We start from the raw sequence: 14,758 nt of genomic DNA on the forward strand, positions 1-14,758 counted from the left end.
CGTGTTTGTGCAGGAAGGAAAAGCTCAGTATTTAAGATGGTGGACTTCTGATCAGAAGGTTGTGAGTTCAAATCCAAGCACTCCAATCTGCCACTGCTGGTCCTTGAGCAAGGCCCTTAACCCTCAACTGCTCGGTTGTATTAATGAGAATTGTAATTCGATCTTGATAAGAACTGCCAAATGCTGTAAATGTAAAACCTACGAAACGTTGAATAACTTTTCACACATAAAGTCGGTTGTTTGCAGGTTTACCAGCAATAACATGTAACATGTGATGTATTTTGAAAAGAAATACATGCACCTTCATAATACACAGTACAAATGAGAACAGAGCTTGTTTACGACTTTTACGTCTCCCATTACCCTACGCACATTTGTACTCTTTTCAGTGTCAGATTTACATACTCCACGGGAATGGGTGCTATGACGAGCATGTAACCTTAGATCAAATTGTAAGGATTGTCTTGTGTATTTTACATATATACTTATTCAGGTCGCTGAGTGTATTGCATGGAAAGAAAGCTGTTTTTGTGCGGGAACTCCTTGACAGAAGCTACATTGTCCCGGACTTTGTCATTGTGAGAGCACAACAGTGGCTTTTGTGAGCGAGACCAGCATGTCTGCTAGGCTCATCAAAGTGTGACTTATCTGCTTCCTGACTGACTCTCCAGAGATCCTATATGTTAAAGTCACTACAGTGGAGAATAGCCGCTGTTATTATAGGAATTCTTTCCCACAGGCCTTTTTCTCTGGCTAGGCTACAGTCTGGATCAAGCATAATTTACTTAAAAGTGGACTGATGGAGCTAGTCTTATCACATTTGTAAAATTAAAAAGCGCAATCTTTAGAGTTTTAGAGAAATATTAACTTTTTTTTCTTGATGTCTGTCACTGCGGTAGACAATGTATATTTATATTTCCAGACAGGCTGAAAGAGAGTGAAAGTGTGTCTGTGTGTGTGAGATGACCATTAACCACACTTATGCCCTGTTCTGATAAATGACCTATATAATAACTTATTTATGACCTACAAATGACCTATATAATGGCCTATTTTTATATACTGCTATGTTTTTTCCTTTTTAATCAAAGTAGTTTTATTATCATTATATCTAATACAATTGAAAAAAACAACAACAACAAAATCAATACTTTTGCTCTGCAAGAGCTTCCATAATTTATACCTTAACTTTATTTAAATAAAAAAACTTCAATCAAAAAAAATAAAAAAATAAACATTTCTAGGAAAGGAGAGAATAGCCAATTCAAACAACAGAGATTTTATTTGAACTCTTTTTTTTTGTATGTATGTCCTAACAGGGTGCCAGATATTATAAAATGTGTAAGTACAGCCTTCTTTGGAGTATTGAATCTTCTCTTTTGTAGGGTTAGCTAAGATCCCTGACCCACCGAATACAGTATAAGTACGTGGACCTTTTCCTTTCATTTAAGCAATATAAGACACATAGCTGGTAGAGTCGAAAAGTATTGTTATCTAAGCAACGGATGCAATATTAAATGGCAGAAGTTACGCTTGGAACATGATTAAAAACGTTATCATGACTCCACACCCAATACAGTTTTGCTAGTTTTGCTTTTGTCAGCAATGCAAACTTTTAAATTGAAAAATGACCTTATTCATTATGGTATTTATCTTGTGTGATAATGTATATAGTAAGCAAATTCAAATGCATATTGCATTTGCTATATACGAGTTAATTTCTTTTGCAATATTTGGACATCTAAATAGTTATATTAACTATAATAAAAAAGTGCCATATCCCCATTGTACCCAGGACACTTTATTTTATTAATATTTAAATACTTTTTATAGTATTTATCTAATGTGTTATAATGTTTATAGTAATAGATTCTGAGATCATATCTGGTACAGCAATCAGCTTATTATCTATTATTATAATTCTATGAGGGTTTCTGTAGTGTTATTTTTCCAGCATGGACGGGCTCTTCAACTGTATTTAGAGCCGCTTTGGTCATAGTGTTAAGGGTTTGTTGCAGGAAAAAATGAACTCTGAAATCAAGTATGAATAGAAACAGAGGACCCCAACCGCCAGGCCGGTACTGGTACTGTTGAATCATTTGGTACGAGGCCACACAGAAAGGTATTATTTTATTTATTTATTTATTTGTTTACTTTTGCATATTTAAAAAACATTTCCATGATCATTTCCTTTACTTGTGAAGGTCGCAGTTTTTTCTTTGCAATCAAACTGCCACTGATTCTGCATTATGCTGAGTTATATTTTTATTATACTGTATAGATAGATATCTGAATAGATAGATAGATAGATAGATAGATAGATAGATAGATAGATAGATAGATAGATAGATAGATAGATAGATAGATAGATAGATAGATATTGTTGTCATTGCGAAGTACAGGAACAGCAATGAAATGCAGTTTAGCATGATAAGTGCAGACAAATATATAAATATATATACAGAAAATGAAAATAAAGTCTCTGGGCAGTGAAATAATGTGTAGAAGCTGATAAGCAAGTATATACATATATAAAATAAGATTAAAGCAAGGCATGCATGTTTAAAGAATGCGGGATATACGTACACATTTACCATATGGAATATGTGCAACTTTGCATAGTGTTATACACAATGTATATACAGATGAAATAGAGATATGAAGAAATCTAGGATATAAAATGAATTACAATTATATACATGTATAATTATCCAGAGGATACAAATTGGCTCTGTACAGATTGGAGCTGAACTGCATGAAGATTACTGGCAGTATCATTTAATAAAATAATTGTGTAATAATTAAATAAATCATTTAATAATTTAACATGCATTATATTAATATAGTATGCACGTTACTCTGCGTGTCGTTATGTGTCCGTGGTGGTGCAGAAATAAAAAGGTTGGGGACTATTTTATTAGTACACTGAGTATTAAGCGCGTGCATGTGCGCCTGCGTGTGCGTGTGCGCGGGCGCGTGGTTGAGGGCGGACTTACACAGGCTTTTACGTGCCCGCTGTGAAACACGTCAGTGGGCAGAGCAGTTCCACCCAAATCCACACTTCCTCATATCTTTCTCACCGACAACAGATAGACACATAGAAACGGTTTAGTCCGCGTTTGTAATATATTAAATATTTATAAACAAAAATAAAAAACAAGGATACAACAAACTTTCGAGGGTTAGAACTGAAGCCGTTCCTCGTGCACGCGGTGGAAAATCCCTCAGTTCGGTAGCAGCTGCTCTCCGGAGTCGTGTGTATTACTGGCGGAAGGCGGGTTGTTCTTATTTGTATTATTTTTGAGGTGTTTCAAAGTTTGGCACGAGTATAAACCGAGAGTTTGGCTTCCGCTTGTGAGCGTTTACAAATATTAAGAAGAAGACGTTACAGAAAAAAGAAGACGCCATGGTGCTGAAATCAGAGGACGGTGTCGGTAAGTTAGTTGCCTGTCAGAGAGAACAGTCAGTTAGCACTCAAAGCTAACACACGTTCAACAAGTGTGAGTTAGCTTGTGAGTGTGTGTGTGTGTGTGAGTGTGTGTGTGAGAGAGAGAGAGAGAGAGAGAGAGAGAGAGAGAGAGTGTGTGTGTGTGTGTGTGTGTGTGTGTGTGTGTGTATGTGTATATGTATATTTATGTGTGAGGGGATAGTGTTAGTGTTGTTAGTAAAGTTATTGAAGTGTTATGTATATACACACACACACACACACACACACTGTATATAAAAACATGTTGGTTAGGGTTTTGGGTTACTGATCGATGTTCGGAAGTTTAGGGCCCAAGTATTGCTAAGCTGCCACTCTCGGGCCCTTGAGCAAGGCCCTTAATCCTCTGTGCCCCAGGGGCCCTTTATCATGGCTGACCCTGTGCCCTGTGCCCTGACCCTATCTTCCTATCACCGCTGGGGTATGTGAAGAAAGAATTTCACTGCTGTAAACTACATGTGTGAAGTAAAAATCCTCTTTCTTTAACTTTAAAATATATTTTTATTTCAGGCTCTTTATACTTCTGTCCCCTAATTTATTTAATTACTGTTCTTATCCTTTTATTGTTTTGACTGTGTGTCTTAAACTTACAGTAGCTTCCTTTGTATTCAGCGATAAAAATAATATAACATGACACATTTATTTATTTTTTACGAATAGAAAAACAGCAATATCATGAACCATTTCCAAGTGGTGGATTAAACGTATAAAAACAACAATGCATTTGTTTTTAGGTACAAATCACGAATATTGGCTATTTTGCCGTAAATCATGTTAAAATGTGGAAAACTAGTGGATGCGATATGGGAAAATGTTCCTTTGTTTATGCCGAAATCAAATACGTAATCTTAATCCAATTAAATTTCCATATCATTAATCAGAGATTATGAAAAGGCTGCTGTATTTGTATCTCAGCCTGCATTAATAAATGCCACTGGTAACAGTACCGTATTGTTTCGCAAGCCGGTGTGTGACGTAACTGCGAGCTCGATTGCATCATTGATTGCGTTGTCTTTAATGTTGGGCAGTGAAAAGGTCCTTTCGTCTCATTTCTACTGTATTTCAAGGTTCGGCTTTATCCCGAATCGGAAAAACCCTGCTAAATAAAATGGATCTGTGGATCTGTGTGATTGGATTGTGTTTCAGCTTTAAGTCAAGGGATCCTAGACCTGATATCGAGACGATTTTGAAAACATAATTGAGGATAAAAGTATTTAAAAGAGAAATGTATTTTTGTTGTTTGGAATGATTGGTTGATTGTTGTGCAGTTTCCTTTTGCACCAAAAGCTTTAATAACACCTTAACACACCTAAACATTTAACCAAGAAAAACAACACACTGGAAACATACACAGGTGTTTAGTTGATAACCGAAACCCTACGTGCGTTCGAAAAGAAACTGAACCACTTTGTCATTTCAACATCCTTAATCTTGTTGGTGATGCCTTTAACATTGCATGGGTCGAGTTTTACTTTTTAAAAAGGTATTAGACATATACCTTGCAGCTAAAGAATTAAAATGCAGTAAGGTGAATGAACAGTGAGACAGGTCTGGCCTGAGAGTGTTTGACCTCTGATCATCAGACCTGTCGCAGTCCGAATACTTGGCCAACAGAGACAGTTTAACTGAATGAATCATGCAGCCTACACCCAAACGTAATCTTAGTCATATCTTTAGTCTAAAAAAAAAAACCCACTCATAACAAACCTCCTGGCAGCCTGCAAAATTAGCAGCTGCACAAGGCTGTAGTCAGCTCAACTTGTCTGCTGAGACAAGGCATGGCTTGTCCTCTAAATAGCCGACTTGGTATTTTGTTATGCAACGTGTTCTACACCTATCTGTCAACCACACTGAAATATAGGTTCGCTTTCCTCTGTGTGCTTACATTCTTGTTCAATTCGCCCAAATAATTTCTAAACAAAATCCACAATCCCGTGATCATACTGTCATCGAAAAATTGCTGCCTGAACAGTGATGTCTCGAAGCAGCTGCTAATTTTCCATATAATACTAATAATAAAGCATTACTGACAACCAATCAACCAATATTTAAATGTCCCGTCTCTGCAGTGTTGTTGTGTAATGTGTAGTGCTGTCCTGTGCCACTCCTTTACATCTGTCAACATGGGATGTCTGAATGGCATGGAATAAATCTAAGAAATAAATATAACATTTTATTTAATACTAATCGAGCATTGTAGCTCAGAGGCTCGGGATCTGACTTTAATGCATGAATACTGCAGCACAATAAAGTGTTCTCAATTAATATACTACCTTTCCAGCAATACGTGGTTCTTCCCCATATTGTTAGCACAAAGTTGGAGGCACACGATTGTAGAGTATGTCTTTAAATGCGTTAGCATTGAAATTTCCCTTCCCTTGAACCAGGAGACCCGAAACTGTTCCAGCATGACAATGACCTTTGCAATAGGCCAGCTAGAGCTCTGAACTGGAACACTGACTGCACCCCAGGCCTTCTCACCCTACATCAGTACCTGACTTTACTTATGTCTTTGTGGCTGAATGAACACAAATCTCCACAACCACATTCCAAAATCTAGTGAAACATCTTCCCAGAAGAGTGGAGGCAATTTCTAATAGCAAACAGGGACTAAATGTGGAATAGGAGGTTCAATAAGCACATGGGAATCTTATGGTCCGGTGTCCATATAGTGCATCTTATATAATCCAAATAATTTTGTGCAGTTCATATTTTTATCTCAATATTGAGTTTGTGACATTAATGTTGCAGCTGTCTTAAAATAACCACTTTAGGATCAGACTGTTTAAAAGTGTAAAATGTTACCATACAATCAATAAAGTAGCTAAAACCACTGTCAGAGCTGCTGTTATAGAAAAATAATAAACCCTTTTTTTTTTTTTTTGTGCAGGAGCTGATAGTTGATGATAAATCTTTGTAATACAGTGTTGTTTCTATAGTAACATTTCATTCCTAGGTAGTTACACAGAAAATGTTGCACAATTTGCCAAAAAAAAAAAAAAGTGTTATGTAACAAAAAGTAGAACTTTATTGCCATTAATGCGTGGTTCCAGTGCTCTGCTTTGTTTTTGTTTTTTTATTCTTGTCACATGGTCACACCGTGTTAATCACCATAGGATCCGACTCCTCCAGTGCAAATTCATAGCCAGCCAGATGACATTGGACATAAACATATTATTCGTTTTTTTTATATTTATATAGTGTCATGATGCTATCTATAATGTATGTCCTGGACACATCGCTCATTGAGCTGTAATTCTGAACAGTAGAATCAGAAACAAGATCTGTGAATGATCAGTTTTCCACAAATGCTTATCATCGCTACACTAGATATGAAATTGGATGTTTTAAATCAACAGTTAAACAAAGCAGTCTGGAATTTGGCCAGATTTAGAAACTCTGCCTGAGCCAGATGCGCATTTAACCGATAAAACATTTCTAAAAAAACATTAAAAGCAAGCTGTCGCATGCCGTGATGTTGAATTTTTTTTTTCCTTTCGTGAGAATGCTCAGGATTTAGTAATATTACAACCAGACTGTAAGTGTGAGAAGTGCCAGTTTTGTTAGAAAGCTTCCAGATTTTCTATAGGAAAGTTCTCTTTCTCTCTCACTCTCTCTGTAATTCTCTCACTCTTTTTCTGGCTCTGTATCTATATTCTGTTCTATCACCAACCAGTTTTGTGCGTTTCCTTACACTACAACAGGCAGCTGCAAGTCTTAACTCATCCCCACTTCCAGACGAGACGCAAATCAACAGGTTGCACCCGACTCTGACTCGATGTTTGTTAATCGTCCCGTTGATAAAGACACAAAACCGCAGCGCAATTTCCAACATCATTTTCTTTTATTTGCATGAGAATGTAGAGAGTCAAAAGCAGCTAAATTCCACGTTAATCTCTAGTTCTTTTGTCTTAACACTTCCTGTAGTTTGGAACTGTTATTACTGTAGTGTTACACCGTAACTGTGATGAATGGCAGAATATCTGAGGGAATCTGAGAGCATTTCTGGAGGGGTAGAATGGGATTATGGGAGCATTATAGAGCAGGTGTGTGTGTGTGTGTGTGTGTGTGTGTGTGTGTGTGTGTGTGTGTGTGTGTGTGTGTGTGTGTGTGTGTGTGTTTGTGATGGAGGTTGAGTGCTGATGGTTGAGGATAATGGAGGATTGAGCAGGCCAGCTGTCCTTACGATGAGATAGAAGGGAACAGGAGAGAAATAATGATGCATTTTCAGGGCCTGATGTTTTTTTTTTTTGTACTCGTCGATTTATTTGTATCATTAGCTTCTACTATTTGTCCCCTGGTGGTCTAGTGGTTAAGATGCAGCGACCCGGGTTCGATTCCCGGTCAGGGAACCATCCCCAGCCACTCTTAGTGCCGGTCCCAAGCCCGGATAAATTAGGGAGGGTTGCGTTAGGAAGGGCATCCAGCGTAAAACATGTGCCAAATCAAACGTGCGGAGGATCCGCTGTGGCGACCCCTAACGGGAGAAGCCGAAAAGAAAGTTAGTTATTAGCTTCTACTATTTAGTTAATTTCAGTTCAGTTCTATTTGTGCAACATTTTAACTCTAGATATTACAGGGTTACAAATATGCAGGACCAGTGTGAGGTTTGTTGTTGGGCTGCAGGTGTTTGAGGAGTGTAAATCTTTAGGTTATCCATGTAGTTAGTAGTGAGTCTGTAATTGCACTGTTGACTTGCAGTTGAGATGTTTAGTTATACTTCAGTAAGATATTAGATTTTTTCGGGTTTGAATTCAATAGAACTACAAGGTAAAGGAAGTAGAGAGTATGAGACAGTGTCATGTCTTACATCCAGCTACCTTTCTTTACTTCAAATAGGTTTGTGCAGTATGACCATATAATGTTAATATTGTTGAGGATTATGTGACAATACCCAACTTTTAGAGATGTGGACATTGTAATACCTTAAATTACTTTTATTGTTATTATAGCAAAGAGACTAAAAAACTTTAAATACAAATTTCTTATGTATATTTTTTTAATGAAAGTCAAATTTAATACCAATATTTCTATCAAAATAGAACCAAAATCTGATGTCTGATTTATTTACGTTTATGGCATTTTGGCAGATACCCTTATTCAGAGCAACTTACCATATACTCATACACACATTATTTGTGTGGAAGGGTGGAGGGAAAGAGGATCCCAGCAACAACCTGTGCAGCTCTGGTGAATTCCATGTTCTCCTGAATTAAGACAGTGCTGGATAACAGTGGTGTTCAGTTTTGACATGTTCACTTAGGGTGTACTCACTTTTGTTGCGAGGTATTTTGACAATAATGTCTGTTTGTTCAGTTATTTTCAGAGGACAGTAAATCTCTACTGTGTTCTACACGCTGCAAATTGCACTCTAAAGTATATCCAGGTTTTAACTCTATAGCTATTAACCTGTCAATAGATTATATTTAAATGAAATACAAATTAAATACAATTATTTTAAATTATATATTTATATATATATATTTTTTGTTTGTTTCTTTTGATTTTTTAAAAACCTTCGCCATCCATTTTGCAATGTGACACACAAATACTGTTGTAATGCCAAACTTGCAAAAATAGATTTTTAATTGCACTTTGTTGTTAATGATAAATAATTGTTTGTAAATGTACTTAAGTACTAATTATTTTAATTTGTGTACTTACACTTATTAGTTTATGCTTATTATTTTATACTTATTAAGTGATAAATCTTTAGTGTTACAAGTGATTTTTTTTTTTCTTCATCACAACGCTTTCTCCAAAGCCCTGGCTAGGAAGACTATAAACTGAAAATTGAGCAGGATGTTGCAAGACCTGACTTTCACTCAGGCAGGGTGTGGACTTTAAAGTCTCACAGAATGGATCTTTTTGCAAAACTTGTAACAGGAAGCAGTTTTGTGTGTATCTCTGGTCAGGAACTGGCAGCAGAGAATCTACTGTGTGAAGCGATCATGGGGGTTGGCAGCAGTTTTGATGGCAGGCGTTGAAAAAACAAAAAAAAGGGGTGTGGGTTTGAGGTTTGTTTATGTGTTTGAGATGTTTACAGCCTACTGTGTCTGGCTTGGTCACATGACCTGAGCCTGTGGCTTCCGGTGGTTAATCGGATGTGTAGCGGATGTGTGTAGGGTTTTTCCATCAGGCCTAAGTACAGTATGGTAAGGAAGGTCTAGCTGAATGTATAGAGGTTTAGTGTGTTAAAGGAATGTACAGGCTAATTCTACTTTTATGCTTAGGTGTCAGCATTTTATCAAGATTCTGCGTACTTCTCTATAATTGAAAGTGTTATAATAAATTTTTTACACAGTGCGTAATCTCTTTATGTCGCTTCCAAATATACTTGAAATTTCCAACATCTGACTGAAAAAACAGTAGAAACGATGCACCTGCAACTCGGGAACAACGTTTGATTCATAGAGCATAGCTCTGCTCTGGTTCTTTAGATGTACTGTCTGGTTTGATTGATTCTTTCCAGGGCTTTCCTCTGCTCACACGTTGCAGGATGTTTACGCTGCAAATCTCGATCTGTTTGCTTTAGAGAAGCCCAGTCTGTCCAACCTCCTTTCACACACTGATCAAACTTCATATCACAGCAATGGTTCAACTTTTTATTTTAGGACACAATCAGATTATTGGTAAATATTCTTCCGAGGTATAATAGTGTAACGCTGTATTTCTTCAAATTATAACACGGTTTTGGCTAAAATAATTTCCACAAACAATTTCTTTTTATTCTTTTTAATTTATTACAGAAGCACAAATTCTCCCTCTAATCCTAACAAAGTAATATATGTAATGCAGTTTCTATCAATTTTTTAAAATTCAGAAAATGTTAATAGTGTAGTGTTTATGTGGTTATGATCACACTCTTGATGTCACCCAAATGAGGATGGGTTCCTCTTTTGAGTCTGGGTCCTCTCAAGGTTTCTTCTTCATAAAATCTAAGGGAGTTTTTTCTTGCCACAGTCACCACGGCTGCTCAACAGGGATAAATACACACCATTCACCTTAACTGTTGATTTCTGTAAAGCTGCTTTGAGACAAAGTTGGTTGTGAAAAGTGCTATAGAAATAAACTTGACTTGACTAGTGTTTGAATACGTCATCATTTCTGTACCAATGGCTTACAGGTGGACTTGTGATGTAAACATTGATAAAATGAAATTTTGTAATAGGACACTTTTATTACACATTTCTGGAAGCTTTTTAAAAATCTTTTAGTTTTCTAAAAGGAGAAGGTTTTGGGCAGCATTGCAGTTTCTCAGGAACATGATGGGGGGGGGGGGGGGGGGTTTATCTTCAGGAGAAATGAGAGTGTGGTTGGGGAGCGACTGTTTTTAACTGATAACAGGAACCAACTTGTTTCATGAACGTTATACTACGTTATTGAAACTCTAAACAAACCTAGAGTTTCCAAGCACGGGAACTTTTTCAGGACAAAGGATTTTTACTGTTTCCTCCTTCTCTGTTAAATGAAATGCTTTTTATTTGTATTTTTTGTTTAGTTTTTTTTTTTTTTTACAAAGAGATAGAGAGGGAAAAAGTCTCCTGATGCTGGTGGGATCTTCATATCTTCACTATAAACTCTACATATACCCTAGGAATAAATTGAGGCCACTTAAAGAGAACGGATAAGAGTTTTGTCATCTTTTGGAACTGCGTGATGATTCGCTGATCTCGCAGTGAAGTAACGTCTGTCACAGATCTCACTGAGTCACTATTTACTCTGTATGAGTAACTGATGGATGCCTCATTCACCTGAGGGATTCTAGTGTCACTTCATGTATATGCACGTGTGTAAGAGAAGACAGGGCAGGCTGGAAGGACGGACAGACAGACAAAAATAATTTTTTAAATTGTAATCCCAAGGGAAATTGCTGAGGAATGTCTAATCTGACTCACTGATCCGAGTGAGCCATTTCCTCTATTGCTGCTACAAGTAAAGCGAGCCTTTCCACTATCTAATCTTCATTTTCTCTTTAACACACTCTTCTCTCTTGTTTTTTGTTTTCTTTCCCAGTTCTCAATTAAAACTCACAGGTTTTCCTCTTATTTCTGCGAAGCCTTTACAGCTGTGAACTAGCAGTTTGTTAATAGTTTTTTCCTGAAACCTCTTAGCTTCAGATTTGTACTGTGATATATTTAGGTATTATTATTATAATTTTTTATTATTATTATTATTTTTATTACAAACTGAATAGAAGCTTCTGGTTTAATGTTACAATTTTGTACTGAATCTTTCAAATGTTAGTTTTTGTATTTTAGGTTTGTATGTATTCAGTCTTATATATTTGCTTTTTATTGATCCAAATATTTTTGGTAGACATTTTGTTAAATGAATACGTTGTTTTGCTGTCGTTTATGAGCAAATATTATGATATCGAGGCAGCAACTAAACCACACTACTATACATTTCCATTTTTAAATCGAAGTCCAGTGTGGATGTTGAGAAAAAGGGCACAGAGTGTCCACTGGGTGGAGCTTCAGTGTTAGTGACTGTCATGTCTCAACGATGGAGAGGGAGGGAGGGAGGGAGAGCGAGCGAGGCAGGGAGAGTAACAGAGAGAGGGATGTCCAGATGGACTACAGCAGTATACTTGATAAGTGACAGTTTGAATATAAGCCTCGCTCTCCGTCTCTCTCGCTTTCTCCTTTTTTTATTAACATAAATTCTGATCAATTTTGAATCGAGCGTGTTACTAAAGGATATAAATTTTTTTGCTGCGGCTGGTCCTATGGACTATTGAAGGGATGTATCTGTGATTTATATCGTTATACTTCTCATCACTGACCAAAATCGAGTAGATTTACACAGTACCTCAAGATTGACTGAAGATCAGTGGGGAAAATATTTTTTCTTCCCAGGATTCCCAGGTCAGTTTTATGTCATTTCTTTCTTGAATATCTGGCATCATATAAAGTGCTGTAAATATTCATATATTGGAAAAGCACCTTCTGTTAAAGGTCGTCTATTGTACATTGTTTTTATGTTCCACTTGCAACATGGCTTTGTGTACGTAAACTGTCACCATTAATTTGTACCAGACCGGTTTTCTAACCTTTCCTTATCCTTCCGAACTAAACGTCCTGAATCGGTTACTGTGTCTTTAAGACGCTTGTGTGTAAACGACCTCTGTCCTGATTGGATGTTTACCTCACCTGAAACATGTGTAGAGATCAATAAAGGCATCAGCTGGTTCAGAACTGCTAAACTGTTTTTCTTTTTTTACAGAATCAGGCAATTATTGATTCCGAGGTTGTTGACTTGATGAGTGGCAATAGTGTGAGCAAATAGAAAATGTTAGCGTTAGCACATTGCGAACAGTACATACTTTTCTAGATAAAACTGCCTCGTAGACAGCGATCATGCTGAATCGGCAAAGTGTTCAAGAAGCACTCCAGAGTCAAATGAGCAGAACTTTTTTTATTTTTATTTTATTATTTTAAAACTACGTTAAATATCTTCCATGCTAAAAGCCCTGCATTGGGCAGAATAGTTACTAAGCAAGGCTAATGCTGTTTTTAATTAAGCTTACCTCTCAGCCTTTCTGATTTATAACTAGCTAACTAACTAAACTAGCACAAGTCATAATTCTAACTCTGGCATTTCCATTTAGTTGATACAAGATGTTTGCGGAGCTACCAATGGTGTTTCTTAGTCTGATCTGTAAAGAGATTTTAGATTTTTAAGGTCAAAGGTTTTTTTTTTTTTTTTTTACAGAAAAGTTTCCAGCTTATTGTTCTCTCTAGGAGCAAATATAGTTGTAGAAGCAACTGATTTCTTCTAGAATGTGTCCAGTGATGGAACATTAATAATTACAGCAGTTTTCTTTGAATTAGGGAAAGGTCACAAGGTTGAGAAGCACATGTTTATTCTTCATATATTTCCGAATCACAATCTTAAGCCCTGAAACAATACGCATTTCAGTATGTACACAGGGTTTAGTGGTTCAGGTAAAGGGTGGGTGTGTGTGTGTGTGTGTGTGTGTGTGTGTGTGTGTGTGTGTGTGTGTGTGTGTGTGTGTGTGTGTGTGTGTGTTTGTGTGCGCGCGCGCGCACGATTGATTTTGATTCCATGTGGTCAAGCTTGGGTAATAAAGCTCAGGTTTATAGCTGGCCTGTAAAATGAGACTAGCTGTATCCAGACTCGGTGAGCTGGACCAGGTTCACACAGATTTACATAGAGACCCAGATTTCTGGGGTTGTTTGGAGTTTGGAGTTAAGTACGTAATCACTTCTAGTCCTTCACTAAGCAGGTGGATGAAATTTGGATCGGTGAGATTGGATCATTCGGCATTCGCTGTGTATAATGAGGATGACGATCATTGGCTCTGAGCCTCTGTATGATTCCATTATGAAACTCCATATCCCAGATATAAGAGCTAAATAATCGAAATTTCTACTAGTCTTGACTACATTTAGTGAAACATTTGTTTAATCTGGATTTTTCCACCCTCAGAGCAGTGTTTTTTTTCTTTTTCTTTTTAAAGAGCACTTTATTTCGTGTAGGATGTGTTGTCCGGGGGAGTTGAACGAAGACACTGGAATGACAAGACAATCTCGTCTTAATTCTTTCCCAGAACTGACCGAGTTCAATAATGCTAGTGGAGGTTGTGTGGGTGCATCTTATCTGTGATCTGCCTACTGCTTGTTTGTTCCTCTGCCAGTGTGGCCCACACCTCTCCTGTTCGAACACTGTGCTCTGTTTTCCGTGGCAGGCTCCGGTGAGTCCCCAACGGCCTTGTTTTCTGCTGAACCGTCACCATTTGTGTGTTTGGTGCTCAGGTCAGCGCAAGTGCGAGAGGTTGTAGTTGAGGGTCGTGTAAAGTCCTACGCCGCATAACTGATGCAGGGGTCTCTTCTGAGTAGTGTCGATCTGTCCGAACATGGGGAAAAAAAGGATGAAAAATTAACTATAGTGTGCCTTTATGATGTGTTACTGTGCTGCCATTTTCTATGGACGTAATAGCAGAAGGTGGTTTAGTAAGCAGCACTGTTTCAGGTACTGAAACTGAGTACAAAATACAATGCTGGTGCAGACTCATGCTGCAGATTAAAAAGTAGTTTTTAAGCTGTTGTAAAGTGTAAAAAGGTGGTATCTCAAAGCTGCTCATTATGTGTCTTTTTGTTTCTCTGTGTGAAGCCGATAATACAAAGACGACTTTGCCAACAAGCTGACAAAAATCTCACTGTAGTCCAGCAGCTTTCAGCTCCTCCAAGGCTGAGGCTCAAGTTGGATTGATGGATGAGGCTGGTTTTAAATGTCATTAGCTGGGAA

The 14,758-nt window shown here is 37.3% G+C and overlaps 1 protein-coding gene across 4 annotated transcripts in view; it reads left to right on the top strand.

Annotated features, from left to right (window-relative positions):
• The window catches only part of cyth1a (cytohesin 1a), a 57,497-nt gene that overhangs the window by 18,537 nt on the left and 24,202 nt on the right, over positions 1–14,758 (top strand). Inside the window, exon 1 of one of the 4 annotated variants that reach the window (XM_083566361.1) lies at positions 3,030–3,434. The exons of 2 other annotated variants lie outside the window; for them this stretch is intronic. In XM_083566361.1, coding sequence (XP_083422487.1) covers positions 3,407–3,434 — 28 coding nt within the window. In that variant the 5' untranslated portion in view covers positions 3,030–3,406. Of the gene's footprint in view, positions 1–3,029; positions 3,435–12,019; positions 12,355–14,758 lie in introns of those variants that run through there. One more of the 4 variants, XM_083566363.1, reaches the window with a different exon arrangement.

Source organism: Silurus aristotelis (assembly GCF_946808225.1).
Source record: "Silurus aristotelis genome assembly, chromosome: 17".
NCBI classification, from domain to species: Eukaryota; Metazoa; Chordata; class Actinopteri; order Siluriformes; family Siluridae; genus Silurus; species Silurus aristotelis.